This window comes from Juglans regia, chromosome 5 (genome assembly GCF_001411555.2).
Source record: "Juglans regia cultivar Chandler chromosome 5, Walnut 2.0, whole genome shotgun sequence".
Lineage (NCBI taxonomy): Eukaryota > Viridiplantae > Streptophyta > Magnoliopsida > Fagales > Juglandaceae > Juglans > Juglans regia.
In genome coordinates this window covers 22,400,427-22,418,145 of record NC_049905.1, presented here as the reverse complement: position 1 = coordinate 22,418,145, position 17,719 = coordinate 22,400,427, and the positions used below count along the sequence as shown (strand labels likewise).

At 39.0% G+C, this 17,719-nt stretch overlaps 1 protein-coding gene across 2 annotated transcripts in view; it reads left to right on the top strand.

Annotated features, from left to right (window-relative positions):
* The window catches only part of LOC109002175 (calpain-type cysteine protease DEK1-like), an 88,960-nt gene that overhangs the window by 30,065 nt on the left and 41,176 nt on the right, over positions 1–17,719 (top strand). For both annotated transcript variants that reach the window (XM_035690169.1, XM_035690168.1), the window contains exon 19: positions 1,871–1,942. In XM_035690169.1, coding sequence (XP_035546062.1) covers positions 1,871–1,942 — 72 coding nt within the window. The remainder of the gene's footprint in view (positions 1–1,870; positions 1,943–17,719) is intronic.

Here is a 17,719-nt window from a genome sequence, read left to right as displayed (position 1 = left end):
TGTTTCGAAGCTGCTTCGGGGTTAAGAGTTAATTTGTCGAAGTCTGAAATTGTTCCTGTGGGTGATGTTAAGAATTTATCAGACCTGGCTAATTTACTGGGGTGCAGAATCTCTTCTTTGCCTTTGAGGTATTTTGGGCTTCCTTTGGGAGCCTCTTTTAAAGCTGTCAATATATGGACTGGGGTGATTGAAAAAATTGAAAGGGGGTTAGCGGGTTGGAAGAGGATCTACTTGTCTAAGGGGGGAAGACTAACCCTTATAAAGAGTACTTTGTCCAACCTTTTCACCTATTTCCTTCCTCTTTTTCCTCTTCCGGCAAGTGTTGAAAAGAGGATTCGGAGTTTATTTAGAAATTTCTTATGGGGAGGCTGTGGTGAGGAAAAGAAGTTTCACTTGGTTAGTTGGAAGAAGGTTTGTCAACCACTGGATCGTGGTGGTTTGGGGATAAAAGATTTAAGGGTTTTTAATAGAGCGTTATTTGGAAAATGGCTTTGGAGATATCATTTGGAGAGTAAAGCCCTGTGGAAAAATGTGATAGAAGTGAAATATGGAAGTTTGTGGGGCGGTTGGTGTTCTAAAGCTGCCAGTGGTGCTTATGGGGTTAGTTTTTGGAAATTTATTAGAAAAGGTTGGGATTCCTTCTCCGATAATTTCAGATTGAAGGTGGTAGATGGTAAGAGGATTCTCTTTTGGCATGATTTGTGGTGTGGGGATACTGCTCTCAAGTTGGTTTTTCCTTCAATTTTCAGAATTGCCAGGGATCATAATGCATCTATTTATGATTCTTACTGCAGTAATAATAACCAGGTTGAATGGAATATCATTTTTAAAAGGGATGTCAATGATTGGGAGGTGGATGAAGTTAAGGCTCTGCTGGTTAAACTCTACAGTTCGAAGTTGGTGGTTGAAAGAGAGGATAGTATGGTTTGGATCCCTGCTGGAAATGCTAAGTTTTTAGTCGAATCTTATTACAGATTTTTGTCAAGTCATAGTAGTTGTGTTTTTCCTTGGAAAAGTATATGGAAAGTGAAAGTTCCTAGTAAGGTTGCTTTTTTCTATTGGGTGGCATCTTTGGGTAAAGTATTGACTACTGATAATCTTAGAAGGAGGGGTCTGTTTATAGCTGATTGGTGTGTCATGTGTAAAAGGGCAGGAGAATCTGTAAATCATCTTTTTCTTCACTGTGAAGTGTCAAGATTCTTGTGGACTGAGGTTTTGAGTTGGACAGGTTTACATTGGGTAATGCCTAGAGAAGTTGTGGATTTATTGGAAGGGTGGAAGGGTTTGAAGGGCTGTAAGAAGGCGGTGAGAGTTTGGAAGATGATACCTCTTTGTCTTATGTGGTGCATATGGATTGAAAGAAATGGGAGATGTTTCGAAGATAAAGAACGCTCATTGGGAGATCTTAGGGATTTTTTCTTGAGTACTTTGAGTTCTTGGGTTAAAGTGTTTATAATGGAGGATAATTTTCTGCACTTGTTTTAGTTTTTTGGCATTTAGTTTCTTTTCGTTTGTGGAAGTTGTAGGTGTTTCCTTTGTATACGTCCTGTTTACTTGGGCTTATGCCTATTTCTTGAATAAATTATTACTTATAAAAAAAAAATATGGCCCAGCTTGAGGGGGAGTGTTAGAGGACATGGTTGTAATTAGTATAACTCATGAGGGTATAATTGTCATTTGTATGTAGCATGTAGATGCTGTTGAACATCCATGAATAACAAGTAGTATTCTCTCTCTATGTTCGACTACAACTTGGAAGCATCAAAGGTGATTTTGAGATAGTTATAGAAAGAAAAATTTGCTTTCAATGTCCCATGTCTATATTCAAAGTTTTTCTTCCGTCTAAGATGATATTAATTTTGATATCCAGATTCTGGAAGATGCCGTGCACTTTCTGAGTAAGGAAACCATTGTTCAAGCAATTGCTCGATCTGCAACAAAGGTATCTTCTTGGTTGTTGCAGACTAGATTTTTTACATTATTGTTAGATTTCCAGATAATTACTTGTGTTCTTTTTCTTTTGTGATGGGGGAGTGGTTTATCACTGTGATATGAGATTTATTATATGAAGACTAGCTTGTTATTTGGTATATCAAGTAGTCAGTTGTTACTTGCTTTGGTGATCTGCACTACTATTTCTATTTGGTTCTCTCTCTCAGACAACCGAACACATAAATACATAGGTAAATTGTTTTGTCTGTTTATTTTGAGTTCATGTCTTTTTATCAGTTTTGTATAAATTGTATGGTCAAATTTGTGACAATGGTGTTTACTTGGTCTTTGTTCTTTTCCTCATTTTGTTTGTTTTGGTTTATGGTGTTCTACTGGTGTTGAAGCTGTATTCAGAAAATCGTTAAGAGTGGTGTCTAATCTAGCAATTAGAATGAAATGTGGGGGAATTATGGAATTTTTTTGTGTTTTCTTTAGTTCAATGGTTGGCTGCTATTGTACTAAAGGGAGGGAATGTTCACGAGTTCTTATTTTCTTTTCAACTTTCTAGAAAAAAAAAAAAAAAAAAACTTGAGATCAGCGTATGGAGAGGCATTAAGTTTTAAAGGCCCGAGACTCTATTTTCTCTCCGTACAGTTTTAGTCTTTTTACTTCAGTTGGTAGTGATTCATCAATGGCTTTCCCTCTTGAGGGGATTAGTGTATTCCTCTGAATCATTAGGTTTGCATTGGCTGTGGGTTGGTTTTAGATGGGGTTGTGCAAGGAGGTATTCATTGATCAGAAGTTGTTCGAGCTCAAAAAGGAGAATGCAAAGTGGTGGAGGATTATAGAAAGTAGTCATCGTGGTGTGAAGTACATTTCAGTGGACTGGGAAACTCTGGGTTGGCTGGGTTCTATGGTGAAGGATTGTGCAGTAACAGTGGGTACTCAGGAGTTTCTGCAAACTCGTAGAAAAGGAGACACTGTGATAATAGTGAGGAAGGGACGTAACTTTAATGGTAGTTTCATTTCCATCTCAGAATTTGGTCGTGATAAGAGAAGAGGTTTGCTAGTGATTCCGGAAGGAAGGAAGGGGGAGGGATGGAAAAAGCTTGCTGACATTTTAATGGAGATGGCTGATTTTCAGATGGTTGCTGCAAAGAAGAACAATGGTGAGCGAGGTGTTCCATCATCGTTGGCAGGTGGGGCAAGGACGTACAGTGAAGTGTTGAAGAAGTTACCGTATCAGGATGCGTTAGTGGTGTCAGGTGTAACCATACCTGAGGACGTGCAGCGGCATGGTGTAGCAGAAAGCAGTTTGGCAGGGCTAAATGAGGAAAGCATTTTGAAGATGTTAACGGGATTGGAGGAGAAGATCGGCATTGTGCTAGATGAAATAAATCATCTGAAACGCTGAGTTAAAGGCAAGGAGGTGATGGGCCGAATTGGTGGGCCTGGTATGGGGCTGAGCAGAACAATGGGCTTGGGCAAGGGTCAGGCATCAGGCCCTGTGAAGGTCTGGAGGGCAGTGGAGATAGCCGGGTCGGGGAAGGGTCTCGGATCCGTGATATCAGACCAGGGAAAGAGAGTGCCGCAGATAACCTCATTACCGGCAATCCTGCCGGCACAGAAGTGGCCGACAACCTCGGTCGACCCCTCTGGTGAGATGGGAAACGAGGTCCGCCTCGGATCCGAGATTTCGGACCAGAGCCAGGGTGCTTCTGTGGCGCCGATAAATGGATTATCGGCAACCCTGCCGGCACAGAAGCTGCCGACACACTCGGACGACCATTCAGGTGAGGCGGCGAAGGAGGTCCGACGGGAAGAGACAGAGGAGGGGGAGTTTCTGGCGTTAGAGAGTGCGTCTGCGTCCTTGTCTTCAGAGATATTGATGGGAAATGAATTCTCGGAATTTTGTGTGGTGGAAGAAGGGCATGAGCAGTCTGGTTTGAGGGATAGAGAGCTGCCTCGTTGCGGTGAGATGCTTTCGCGGGACAGTAATGTGATTCAGAGTGGTCTTCCACTTTTGGTGAGGAGCAGATCTGATGAGTTAGATGCTGGGGATGATTCTCCTATTAATAATATGGTTGTAAATGGTGAAACAAATAAACTGATGGTTTCGGTGATTCCCAAGAACAGTATTGGGGAAGAGGGGACTCTTACTCCTTTATGTACACTCCCTCCCAGTGATTATGGGAGTTATTCGACGAATTGGATTTTTAAAAAGGTAGAGGAGTTACTAAAAATATTCGGGGGTCTCTTTTGGAGGTTATGAGGAACAATTTATGGCCCTTCTAGTGGCTATTGAAGCTAGCCGTTCGAAATCAGCTTCAAAGCAAGACAGGGAACTTAAACGCCTAACATGCTCCATCAATTACGATGTCAAGGAGGGGAGTAGTGGAAGGGTTAGATCAAAAGGGAGGGGTAAGTTAAGTTTTAATGAAGCCTAAGCTCGTTTCTTGGAATGTAAGGGGTCTCAATAATAGGGAAAAACGCCTTCGGATCAAAGCTCTATTGAGACTATGGAAGGGAGATGTGATATTCTTGCAAGAAACAAAGTTGGATCTTATTGATAGAAGTATTGTGCGTAGTATTTGGGGATGCTCTTATTTGGGTTGGTCTTATTTAGCCTCTCAAGGAGCATCAGGTGGAGTATTATTAATGTGGGATAAAAGAGTGGTTGAGGTGATTGAGGAATGTGTTGGAGAGTTTTCGGTTTCGGTGTTGTTCAAAAATGTGAGCGATGGGTGGATTTGGGCTTTTGCAGGGTCTTATGGTCCTAACATAGATAGTGATAGACGACGGTTGTGGGAGGAGTTGGCGGGAATACACTCTTTATGGGATGTGCCGTGGTGTATGGGGGGTGATTTTAACATTATTCGCTTTCCTAGTGAACGATCGGGGCATCATCGACACACTTTGGCCATGGCGGAATTCTCTGAGTTCATCTTTGATATGGATCTTATGGATCTCCCCTTGGTGGGTGGTGAGTATACTTGGTCTAATGGCCGTGTTTGGTCGAAATTGGATAGATTTCTTGTCTCGCTGTTATGGGAAGCACACTACCCAGAAGTTAGCCAGAAAACGTTAGCTAGAGTCAGCTCAGACCATTTTCCCATCCTTTTAGATTGTGGTGGCATTCAAGGGGGTCGCTGGTACTTCAAGTTTGAGAATATGTGGCTTAAGGTGAACGGGTTTGTAGAGATGGTGAGAAATTGGTGGACTTCATACCAGTTTAGCGGCACTCCGAGTTTTATTCTTGCAGGTAAGATGAAGGCTCTAAAGCAAGACCTGAAGAAATGGAACTTGGAAGTTTTTGGTCATATTGACAATCAGAAGTCTATTTTGTTGGAGGAGTTGGAGGAGTTGGAGGGTAAGGAATTATTGGGAAGGGCCTCGGAGGAGGAGTTATTGAGAAAAGTGACGGTTGTGGCAGAATTTGCTGTTAGAAGAGACTTCATGGCGTCAAAAATCCAGAGCCCTCTGGTTGAAAGAGGGTGATAGGTGTACGAAGTTTTTTCACAAAATGGCTAATTCTCATCGACGCAATAATGCGATTGAGTTGTTACATTCAGGTACACAGGTGCTATCTTCTTCGGCTGATCTAGAAAGTCACATTGCACATTATTATGAGACTTTGCTTACCGAACCAGCAACTTGGAGGCCGAAGCTTGATGACTTACCGTTTGAGACAATTGATTCACAGTTGGTGAGTGTATTGGAGAGACCTTTTGTGGAAGATGAGATTTTCAAGGTCATATCTGGTATGGTTAAGGACAAAGCGCCGGGCCCGGATGGTTTTTCAATGGGTTTCTTTCAAACTTGTTGGGATGTGGTGAAAGGTGATGTCTTGCGGGTGTTCAGTGAATTTCATGCTTATCAAAAGTTTGAAAAATCACTTAATGCGACTTTTATCGCACTCATTCCAAAGAAATATGGGGCGTCGAATATTGAGGATTTTCGTCCAATAAGTTTGATTAGCAGTGTCTATAAGATTATTTCAAAGGTCCTTGCTAACCGGCTCAGTCTAGTACTGGAAAATATTATCTCCAAGCCCCAGAATGCTTTTATTCATGGGAGATATATACTTGATTCGGTGCTCATTGCAAATGAGTGTTTGGATGCTAGGTTGAGGGAGGGAAGTCCAGGTATTCTTTGCAAGCTAGACATGGAGAAGGCTTATGACCATGTGAACTGGGATTTCCTTTTGTATTTATTGAAGAGGTGTGGCTTTGGAGATAGGTGGATTTCCTGGATGCGTTTTTGCATTTCAACGGCCCAGTTTTCAGTGCTAGTTAATGGCACTCCTGCAGGTTTTTTTTATAGTTCGAGGGGTTTGCGACAGGGTGATCCATTATCTCCCTTTCTTTTTGTCATAGTTATGGAGACGCTGAGCAAGATGTTGCAGGCTACTGTTAGTGGGGGTTTCTTATCTGGTTTTCATGTGGGAAATGGCTCTGGTAGCTCTTGTATCATTTCACATCTTCTTTTCGCAGACGACACTGTTGTTTTGTGAAGCGGATAGGAGTCAGGTCCAAACTTTGCGTGCATTATTACTTTGTTTTGAAGCAGTATCAGGGCTCAAGGTGAATCTTGACAAGTCTGAGATGGTACCGGTGGGGGTGGTCCCTAATATACGCAATTTAGCAAGTCTTCTGGGTTGCAGGGTGTCCTCGTTCCCAATGAAATACCTGGGCCTTCCGCTAGGTGCTACTTTCAAGAGTAGAGCTATATGGGATGGGGTGGTAGAAAAGATAGAAAAAAGGTTGGCTGGATGGAAAAGGGTGTATCTTTCGAAAGGGGGTCGTCTCACTCTTATCAAGAGTACCCTTACAAATCTTCCCACTTATTTTTTATCCCTTTTTCCTATGCCTGTAGGGGTGGTGAATAGAATCGAGAAACTCTTCAAGGCATTTTTATGGGGAGGCTTAGGGGAGGAGAAGAAAGTTCATTTGGTTAATTGGAAGTCAGTATGTTCTCCAGTTGAGTATGGGGGGTTGGGTGTGTGTAATTTGAGAACTTTTAATAAAGTGTTGTTGGGGAAATGGCTTTGGAGATATCATATGGAAGAGGGTTCTTTGTGGAGGGAAATAATAGATGCTAAACATGGAGTTGATTGGGGTGGTTGGTGTTCTAAAGAAGTGAGAGGGGGGCATGGAGTGGGGCTATGGAAGTTTATAAGGAAGGGGTGGATTATTTTCGTAAATCATATCCGTTTTGTCGCAGGCGAGGGTAACCGAATCAGTTTTTGGCGAGATGTGTGGTGTGGAGATCACGCATTGGAAAGGGTGTTTCCAGCTTTATATCGTATTGCAGTTAACAAGGACGTGTCTGTGGCGGAAGTGCGATTATTTGCACATGGCTCGCATCAGTGGAATATTCTGTTTAATAGAGATATTCATGATTGGGAATTATCTATGGTTTCAGATTTTTTCAGCTTGTTACATTCTTTTGGGTCTACTATGGCACAACAAGACAGCTTGAAATGGAGGCTCCAGGATCATAAGAAATTCTCAGTAAAAGCGTATTATAAAATTCTGATTTCTCAGGATCACACCTCATTCCCATGGAGGAACATTTGGAGGTCTCGAGTGCCTTCTAGAGTTGTTTTCTTTGTTTGGAATGCCACCCTTGGGAAGATCTTAACCACGGATAATTTGAGGAAAAGAGGATGTGTTGTATTGGATTGGTGCTACATGTGTAGAAAGAATGGAGAATCAGTAGATCATCTTTTACTACATTGTGATGTAGCAAGAGGGCTATGGGATGAGATTTTTCGACGGGTCGGGGTGGCTTGGGTAATGCCTAGGAGAGTGGTGGAGCTAATGGGTTGTTGGAGAAAATTGCAGGGCAGTCATCAAGTGGCAGCAGTTTGGAGAATGATTCCGTTGTGTATCATGTGGTGTATTTGGACGGAACGGAATATGCGCTGCTTCGAAGACAAGGAACGAACAATGTTGGAGCTGAAGAATTATTTTATGCACACTTTATTGCGTTGGTTTTCAGCTATTGTATTAAATGGGGATGATATACATGAATTCCTATCTTTAGTTTAACACTCGTAGAATGTATCTAGGTGTTCAACTGTATACTTCCGGTGTACTAGGTATATGCCTATTTCATTCACATCAATAAAGTTTATATCTTACTTATATAAAAAAAAAGCTTTCTAGAATGTGATTAGGAGTCCATTTTGTATACTTCCTGTGTACATGGGCGTTGACTAGTTTCTTTCAATCAATAAATTCCTTACTTATCAAAAAAAAAAAAAAATCTAGCAATTAGAATGTACAAAAAATTTTGTGCTGTAGCTTTAACTGGCCATAGACAAGAAGTCCTTGAGCTTGCTAGTGATGTGAACTTCTTCCATCAGTTCTGCATTCGGAGCAATATGAGTTAAACTGCTATTGGAATTTAGATCCTTTACGTGGACTAGATAAGTGAAGATTTGATTCATTCGTGTGCGTGTGTGCATGTACTTGTAAGCACCTATAAAACTTGTAGTTGTAAATGTGTAAGATTCTTTTGTTCACTCTCGTTTAGCCAAGGCATATGTAGTGGTTGCATTTTGCTGTGACCAATGATTAGAGATTTGCAGTGATCACGGAGGATCTCGTGATTCTTTCAAGTTTGTTACTTCAGATATCCACCATACAACTAATCAATAGAAAGTTGTTATTTTTTATTTTTTTGACAAGTAAGAAGAATTTTATTGATCCACATAATTAGGCAAGGCCCAAGTGCACAAGAATTATACAGGAGATGAACCTAATTACAAGTTAAGCGCTGTGAAAAACAACATAAAAGTCATTAAAACTAGTCCCATTCAATACAATAGCCGAGGCCCAAAGTAACAATGAAGGAAAGAAATAGTCCCTGAACCCTCCCATTGAACGTTCCCTATTATCAAAACAGTGACCATTCCTCTTGTTCCAAGTGCACCATAAGAGGCACTAAACATAGACAGTGACCTCCCATTGCCCCGAATACCTCTCCAACATGACAATAAATTTACTACCCTCCTTGGCATTACCCATGCGATACCAAGCCTTGTAAAGATATCATCCCATAAAGCCTTAACCACATTGGAGTGAAGAAGAAGATGATGCACTGATTCTCCGTCTCTTTTACACATAAAACACCAATTGATTATAAAAAGACCACGCTTTCTCAGCTTATCAATAGTCAATATTTTTCCATGGAAGGTGAGCCAGCCAAAGAAAGCAATCTTGAGGTGTACGTTTCTCCTCCAAATGCTCTTCTAGAAGTGGAGAAGAATTGGAATAGTATTTCTTATTAACTAAAATAAGGTACAATCCATATGTCTTATAGACTACAAGGATAAGCTAAAAGGAAAGAATAACAAAAGGAAAGAATGACAATTGCTAACAAATCTCCTAGAATATCTCCTAAGAATATCTCCTAAGAATATTTACATAATTACAGAGAAATTTCTCCTATAATCCAGGGAGAGTTGACTAGATAAATTTGGAAACTTTCCAACACTCCCTCTCAAACTGGTTTGAAGATGTCTTCCATAGCCAACTTGCCGATCAAATTTTCAAATTGCTTCTTTGGTAGTCCTTTTGTAAGTATATCTGCTACTTGTTCAATAGTAGAGATATAGGGTAAACAAATCAGTCCACTGTCCAGCTTCTCCTTTATAAAATGCTTGTCAACCTCAACATGATTTGTTCTATCATGAAGCACTAGATTGTGAGTAATGGCTATGGCAGACTTGTTATCGCAATACAGTTTCATAGGTAGTGGATTAGTGACTTTCAATTCTTCCAATAATTTTTTAATCCACAACTCTTCACAAATTCCATGAGAAACTGCTCTAAATTCTACCTCTGCACTGCTCCTAGCTACCACATTTTGTTTTTTGCTGCGCCATGTAACCAAATTTCCACCAATAAAGGCACAATAACTAGAAGTTGATCTTCTATCGGTTATACTCCCAGCCCAATCTGCATCAGTGTATACCTCAACTTGTAGATGTTTATGGTCTTCAAACAATAGACCATTTCTTGGAGTTCCCTTTAAATATCTCAGGATTCTATGAACTGCATTAAAGTGGTCAAGCCCTGGTGAGTGCATGAATTAGCTTACCATACTAAACAAAGGCTATGTCAAGACGTGTATGTGATAGGTAAAGTAGCCTTCCAACCAATCTTTGGTACTGGTCTCTATTGGTTACTTTTTTAGGCTTGGTAGGTTGTAGTTTAAGATTAGGTTCTATAGGTGTCTCACCTGCTTTACACCCTAGTAAACCTGTTTCTCCAAGCAAGTCAAGCACATATTTTCTTTGTGAAACAAAAATACTTTTTCTTGACCTTGCAAATTCCATACCGAGAAAATACTTCAAGTCACCCAAATCTTTAATCTTAAATTCATTAGCAAGCATCTGTTTTAATTTCTCAAGTTCCTTGTTGTCGTTACCTATCAAAATAATATCGTCAACATAGAAAATTAGAATAGCAACCTTCCATTCACTTGAGTGCTTATAGAACATGGTGTGATCAGCTTGACCTTGGCAGTAACCATGACCCTTTACAGCCTTCCCAAAGCATTCAAACCAAGCTCTCGGAGATGCTTGAGCCCATACAATGATTTTTTTCAATTTGCACACCTTATCTATGCCAAGATTACCTTCAAAACCTGGTGGTAATTCCATAAACATTTCATCCTCTAGATCTCTATTTAAAAAAACATTCTTTACATCCAACTGGTGTAAGGTCCAGTTAGAATGTACAGCTAAGGAGAGACACTCGGATTGAGTTTATCTTGGCCAATGGAGCAAAAGTTTCTTGATAGACAATTTCGTATGTTTGTGTAAATCCTTTTGCAACGAATCTCGTCTTATATCTCTCTATACTACCATCAGCCTTGCATTAACTGTAAACACCCATTTGCAACCTACAGTTTTCTTTTCCTTTGGTAAATGAATAATTTCCTAAGTACCGTTGTTCCGTAGTGCATTAATCTCTTCAAGGACTGCTAACTTTCAATCCGGATGATCCATAGCTTCCTGAATGGTCCTTGGAACAAATAGGTGAGAAATATTGGATTTAAAGATCTTATGATTATGAGAGAGTATGTGATAAGATAAATATTTGGCAATGAGGTGTGTGGTACAGGTTCTAACTCCTTTCCTAATGGCTATAGGTACATCAAGGTCAGTAGATTGATCAACTAGAAGTGTAGTAGAAGGATTACCTGGGATTTCCAAATGACCAGTTTTTGGAGGTGATGATTGATTCTGCTCTGGAATTTTGGGATGATCCTTAGTATTAGAATGATACCTGCCTCTAGTATAAAGATAAAGCTCAGAAAAGGGATTATTTTGTAGCAATTCTCCCCCTGTTTGTGATTCCCTTGTGCTTTGTACAGGCAAATTGGGATTTCCTTTTGTTTCACTATTTAAAATTTTAGTTCCTTGAATGTTTTGTAGAGGGATGTCAATGTCAAGGAAAACATTAGGCATTGGTATAGAAGTATGCCAAAACTGATCTTCACTACTCTCTTTCTCCCCTTGAAGATAAGTTTGGTTAAAGTAAGACTGATTTTCAACAAAAACGACATCCATACTGATGTGAATTTTTTTTGTTTTTGGATTCAAACATTTGTACCCTCTTTTATTGGGAGCATATCCAAGAAACACACATTTTTCAGCCTTAGGATCAAGTTTAGATCTAAGATGAGCTGGAATATGAACAAAAATAGTGCATCCAAATACTTTTAGAGGTAGATAAGAAATTATCCTATTATCAGGAAAGGGTTTTTTTATGCATGCCAAAGGAGTGAAATGCTTCAGCACACGGGTAGACATTCTATTAATAAGATAACAAGCAGTTAGAATAGCATCCCCCAAATATTTTGGAATATGCATATAAAACATTATAGCCCGTGCAACCTCAAGTTAATGACGATTTTGTCTTTCAACAATGCCATTTTGTTGTGAGGTGTCACGACATGTGGATTGTGTTGAATCCCTCTTTGTTTCAAAAAATTTCCCAAAACTTGGTTGAAATATTATGTACCATTATCTGTACGAAGTATGCTTATTTTTGTATGAAATTGATTTTTGATCATACTATAACAATTCTTGAATAATATTTCAACTTTAGATTTTCCATTCATCAAATATACCCAACAAATCCGAGTATCCAACCGTGCCTTGTACCAATCCAGAGTTCCATCAGAACGTAACTTAATTGAGTAAACCCACTTGCAACCAATGGCCTTAACAGTAGCGGGACAAGGAACAACATCCCATGTGTGATTGTCTTGGAGAGCCCGAAGTTCTTTAGCCATCACCTAATGCCAACATTCATGTTTAACTACCTCAGAATAACCTAATGGAATGGGAATGGAAGACAAAGTAGCATGGAGAGAGGTATGTGAAAAACCATACCGATCAAGGGGACGAGATACTCTTGTCGAACAGCGAGGAACTGTGTGGAAGTCTAGATCACCCGTAGAAGAGGTAGTTTGAGTAGGGTTAGGTGGCAGATCAGGCTCAGGAAGGGGCAAAGTTGGTCGTTGTCGCTCATACACAAATCCAGGTTTGAATCGGTCAGGAGAAGAAGTCAAGTCATCAAAATGCGGCAAAACATGCATCTCAGGTAAAGACTCAACATGAGTAGAAAAGAACGACTGATTTTTGCAGAATTTAGGCAGAATTTAGGCGGAACAGAGGACTGAAGCAATAACGTACGAACAACATCCAACAAATGCCGATTTTTCGGTTCAACCACACCATTTTGCTAAGGTGTATAAGGACAAAAGCATTGAGAAACATTGCCTTTTTGTTGGGGGAACTCATGAAACTCACGAGACATATATTCGCCACCTGAATCAGACCTTAAAGTTTTGATCCCTGACGAGAATTGAGTCTCAACATAGGCGATGAATTGTTGAAAGATGGAGAAAACCTCAGATTTAGAACGTAGAAAATAAATCTAGGTATACTTGGTATAATCATCAATGAAAGTAACAAAGTATTTATAATTCGCATGTGAAATAACAGGAGAAATTCCCCACACCACTATGAATCACATCAAAGCATCGGTCAACATGAATGCCATGAGAAGGAAATGAAAGGGAGTTACTTTTACCTAATTTGCATGTGGAGCAATCAAAAGAAAGAGGAGATGAAAATTGATCTTTATTACCCAACAAACCAGGGTTTATTAAATGAGATAAAACAACAGAGTTAGGATGACCAACCGTTTGTGCCATACTTCACCCTTATTGTGTATAGTGTTACAAGCTAAAGAAATAACAACAGGAATGGAAAAATGTAGAGGAAACAATCGTCCAACTTTAGGCTCCTTCACGAGTATCTTCCCCGTCACCTGATCCTGCACAAGACAACCATCACGAGAAAAACGAACATCACAGTTATTATCAACCAACTAGCCTACTGATATAAGAATAGTAGAAAGCTCAGGAGATACAAAAACATCTATAAATGTAGAATTAACATCACCAACAACATGAATAGGTAACTGACTACCATTAGCAATTTGAATATGCAACAATCCATTATAAGTCTGAACATTGCTAAGAGTGTCAAAAGAACTCGTAATGTGATTAGACGCACCAGAATCAACAAGCCAAGATAAGGATGGTAGTGAACCTTTACCTTGTAGCCCTAAAGCCGAAAATGCCAAAATAATCATTTGTTGCACCATCTCAGAAGTAAGAGCAGATGAATCACCAACAATAGTAGAGTTAGCGGAAGTAGATGGACTCACAGTGGCTTGATAAACATTAGCTTGACGATTCTGGGGACGTATAGGACATTCTTTGATAATATGCCCCGGCTTCTTACAGTAATTGCAAGATTTCCTTGCACAATGAGCAGCAATATGGCCGTATTCCTTGCAGCTGAAACATTGAACTTTCTGCATGTCGCGTCCTTTGCCTTTCCCATGAGCCGCATAAGCCATTGCATTTGGTAACATTTTGTCTTGCTGATAAGTGGCCTATGTGGCAAGACATTGCTCCTCACGAAGTAACTCCCCAAAACAAACGTCCAAAGAAGGCAATGGAGCACGGTTCATTAAGTTGGACCGAGTGGCCTCAAATTCAGGTCGTAACTTCATTAAAAACTGATCTCGCTTTGTTCATGAACTTCCTGCACAACAGAGAGATTCTTTCGGTACCTTGGCATAAATCATGTCAGTAAATTCTCCCCAGAGATTATTAAACCCAGAAAAATAATCTTGAATGGAGAGATCGCCCTGAGTGTAACTGGCGATCTCGTACTTCAACTGAAAACGTTGAGTATAATTGTCCTGATTATACACTTTCCTTAAGTATTCCTGCATAGTTTTAGTAGTCTTATATGGCCTCAGACTAAGAATAATAAGAGGATCAACAAAGCCTCAAATCCATGTCATCACCCTAGCATTTTTTATTTTCCACTGAGCCAATTTAGAAAGCTCAATAGGAGTGGGATCACTACCATCTATATGACCCCAGAATTCTTTCCTCAAAACAAATAAGTGAAATTGAAATTCCCAGGCAGAATAATTCTTACCTGTGAATTTCACATGAAAAGAGTGAAGACATGATGCTCATAAAAAAACGGCCAAGAAAGAATACACCAAAAATTGAAAATGCCGAGAACCAAAAAAGAGAACTGCCTTGAACCAAAAAAACAAAAAATGTCGGGAACCAAAACAACTCACAGAAACTGCCAAAAAGCTACAAATCCACCACAGAAAGTTCTGAAAACCTCAACCCCTTCACAGAACCTGCCAAAAGCCAAGAAAAAACAGCCCAGCAAAATCGAAGGCCACAAATCCACCACAGAAAGTTCCGAAAACCTCAAACCCTTCACAGAACCTGCCGAAAGCCAAGAAATAGCACAGCCCAGCAAAATCGAAGGCCACAATTCACACAGACAGTGCCGACAATGGTAGCACTAGTGTCCACCAACGAAAAAAAATTTCCACGAGGAAGAACCCGAAATATTTCTAAGGTTTGGCTCTGAAACCATGTCAAATTGGATTGAATACCTCCTTTTTGAGGATTTCCTTTCATTATATAGGCACAAGTGTGCGTGATACAAGGCTAGAATCAAGCCAACTTTACAGCAATCAAATCTGTCTATAAAAGCAAACTAGGACTATTTACATAATCTGTCTAAGTAAGGAACATGATCTGTCTAAGTAAGGAAGTATATATATATATATATATATATATACACACACAGATTAGGAAAGCTAAATAAGGAAGGTATGACTAAAATATGTAGACTGAAAACTACATTCCCGCTGACATGATCATCTATAAAAATCACAAACCATTTTTTTCCAGATAAGGTAGTAACCGTAGAGGGACCCCAAACATCACTATGAATCAAATAAAAAGGTTTTGATGCACGGTAGCCTTTTGAGTTATAAGGAACTCGATGACTTTTTGATAAATGACAAATGTCACAATGAAGAGAAGTACAATCCAAATTTTTAAACAGACTAGACAACAAATATTTTAAATAAGAAAATTTAGGATGCCCTAATCTAAGATGCCAAAGCATTATTTGTTCACGAATAGGGATTGAACTAGTACTATCACTCAAGCCTTGAGTTTGTTTATTGCTTAATAGGGTATCATGAAAATAATAAAGGCCATTGATCATCCTTGCATTGCCAATCATCGCCCCTGAGCTCTGCTCTTGAAATTCACAGTGAGAATCAAAGAATATGATACGACAATTAGAATCACAAGATAATCTACTAACAAAACAGAAGATTGCAAGTAAGTTTAGGAGCATGAAGGACAAATTTTAATTCTATTTTCCCGGAAATTCTAATTGAACTTGTTCCTGCAATGGATGAAAAACTCCCATCTGCAATCCTAATCTTTTTATTACCCGGACAAGGATAATAAGATTGAAACAATTGAGAAATATTGGTCATAGGTTCGGATGCGCCTGAATCAATAATCCATGGTGCAAAAGCTAAAGAACTAGAATAGGCACTCGGCATATTACCTGTTTGGGCCAAGGAACTAGAATAGAAGTACCAGATATCGGATTGGATTTCTGCAGTTGAAGAAGATGATCCATCTGCTTTGAACTTAGAACATTGGTTTGGGCTTCATTTGCTCTAGGAATCACTTGGTTGTTTCCAGGTCCAGGTTTGCTGCTCATCCAATTTGCTGGTTTTCCATGTAGTTTCCAGCAGATTTCTCAGGTATGGCATGGCTTATTACAATAGTCACACCATACTCGAGATTTTTGATTGGGATATGATTGCTGTACAGAGGCATTAGCAGCAGCCAAAACAGTAAGATTAGCAGCAACCAAAGCCAAGTTCTCCACTGTTCCATTAGCCCCTTTTCTTTTAGCATAACATTCCGACAACAATCTTCACGTCTCACTTCAGAAAATGCCTCTCTGATTGGAGGTAGAGGTTGTCTACCAAGAATCCTCCTGTAACACCCCCTTCCCGTAGGCTAGGTGTGTCACGTATTTTTTCATAAAAATAAACCCGGCAAGCGATTTTCTAATTTCACAATTGAAAAATAAACTAAAATAATTTATTATGAAATAAAAGGTCTAATAAAAATGTCTTCCCAAAAACATTAAAGAAAATAACTGAATAAATTCGTCATAAGAGACATTTTATTTTAAAAAGTCTGAACAAAACTAAAATGCTCCTTCTACTCCTGGCCTGCCTGCTCGTAATCATCATCTTCACCTGGGTAATTAAAAACATGAAAATAAACTAAAATGAGTCGATGACTCAGTAAGAAATCTATCATAACGAAAACATAATAAACATAAAATTTTCATAAGAACTTACATGCTGAACTTAAAATTCATGACTGTTCATGCTAATGCTTATGCTATGTATGACTGAATTATCTGAACTAACTGACTGATTTATCTTACTTATCTGACTGGCCAACACACTTAACCCTGTGTGTAAGGTTGTGCACCAGCCCCACATCCCGCTGCAGCAAGGGGAACTGCTGATAGTATTCTAGCATACTATGGTGGACCACGACTGAGTTCGTGGCTTGCACACCACCCTGAAACTGGACTGCATTGGTACCATGCATCTGAATGGCCATCTTATTAACTGATCTGAACTTATCTTACACTTGAAATTAAGATGGCTTATGTGTCTTATACACATGAGATGCATGACATAATACATACATAACTATAATTTCTGAAACTGAAACATGATGCGAAATGACATGATCATATGCTATGCTGGATGACATGCTTGTACATGAGCGGTTCATAAATAATGGCTATCAAAGAACTGGCTTGAATAATACATACATATAAGCTAACTGTGATGATCCTAATTTATGATCAAATTTACTTACCTCGATGCGTTTCTTCTTGAATAATACTTCGTAACTTGAGACCTATATTCAATAAATAACTATCACTAAATTGTTTGGAACTAAAATAAATGCTAATATTTTACTTAACTAAATTCGGAATTCTAAAACATAGTCAAACCAATATTTGTTTAACACTAAAATCGATAATTCTTAGTATTTAAATTACTTAAAATACTGATAACACATTAAAACTTAGTAGAATACTTGAAGTATTTAAATACGTCATAAAACTTAAATTCTTAAAATAACTTTCATTTATTAACATAATTATTAAATAATATGAGAAATCTAATATATTAATATCATTTAAATATTCTTAACATATTTTCTCTATTTTCAACCTATAACTTTAATAGCATAATTATAACAACATCTATTAAAATAGACAGTAGAATCTCATTTACTAAATCGC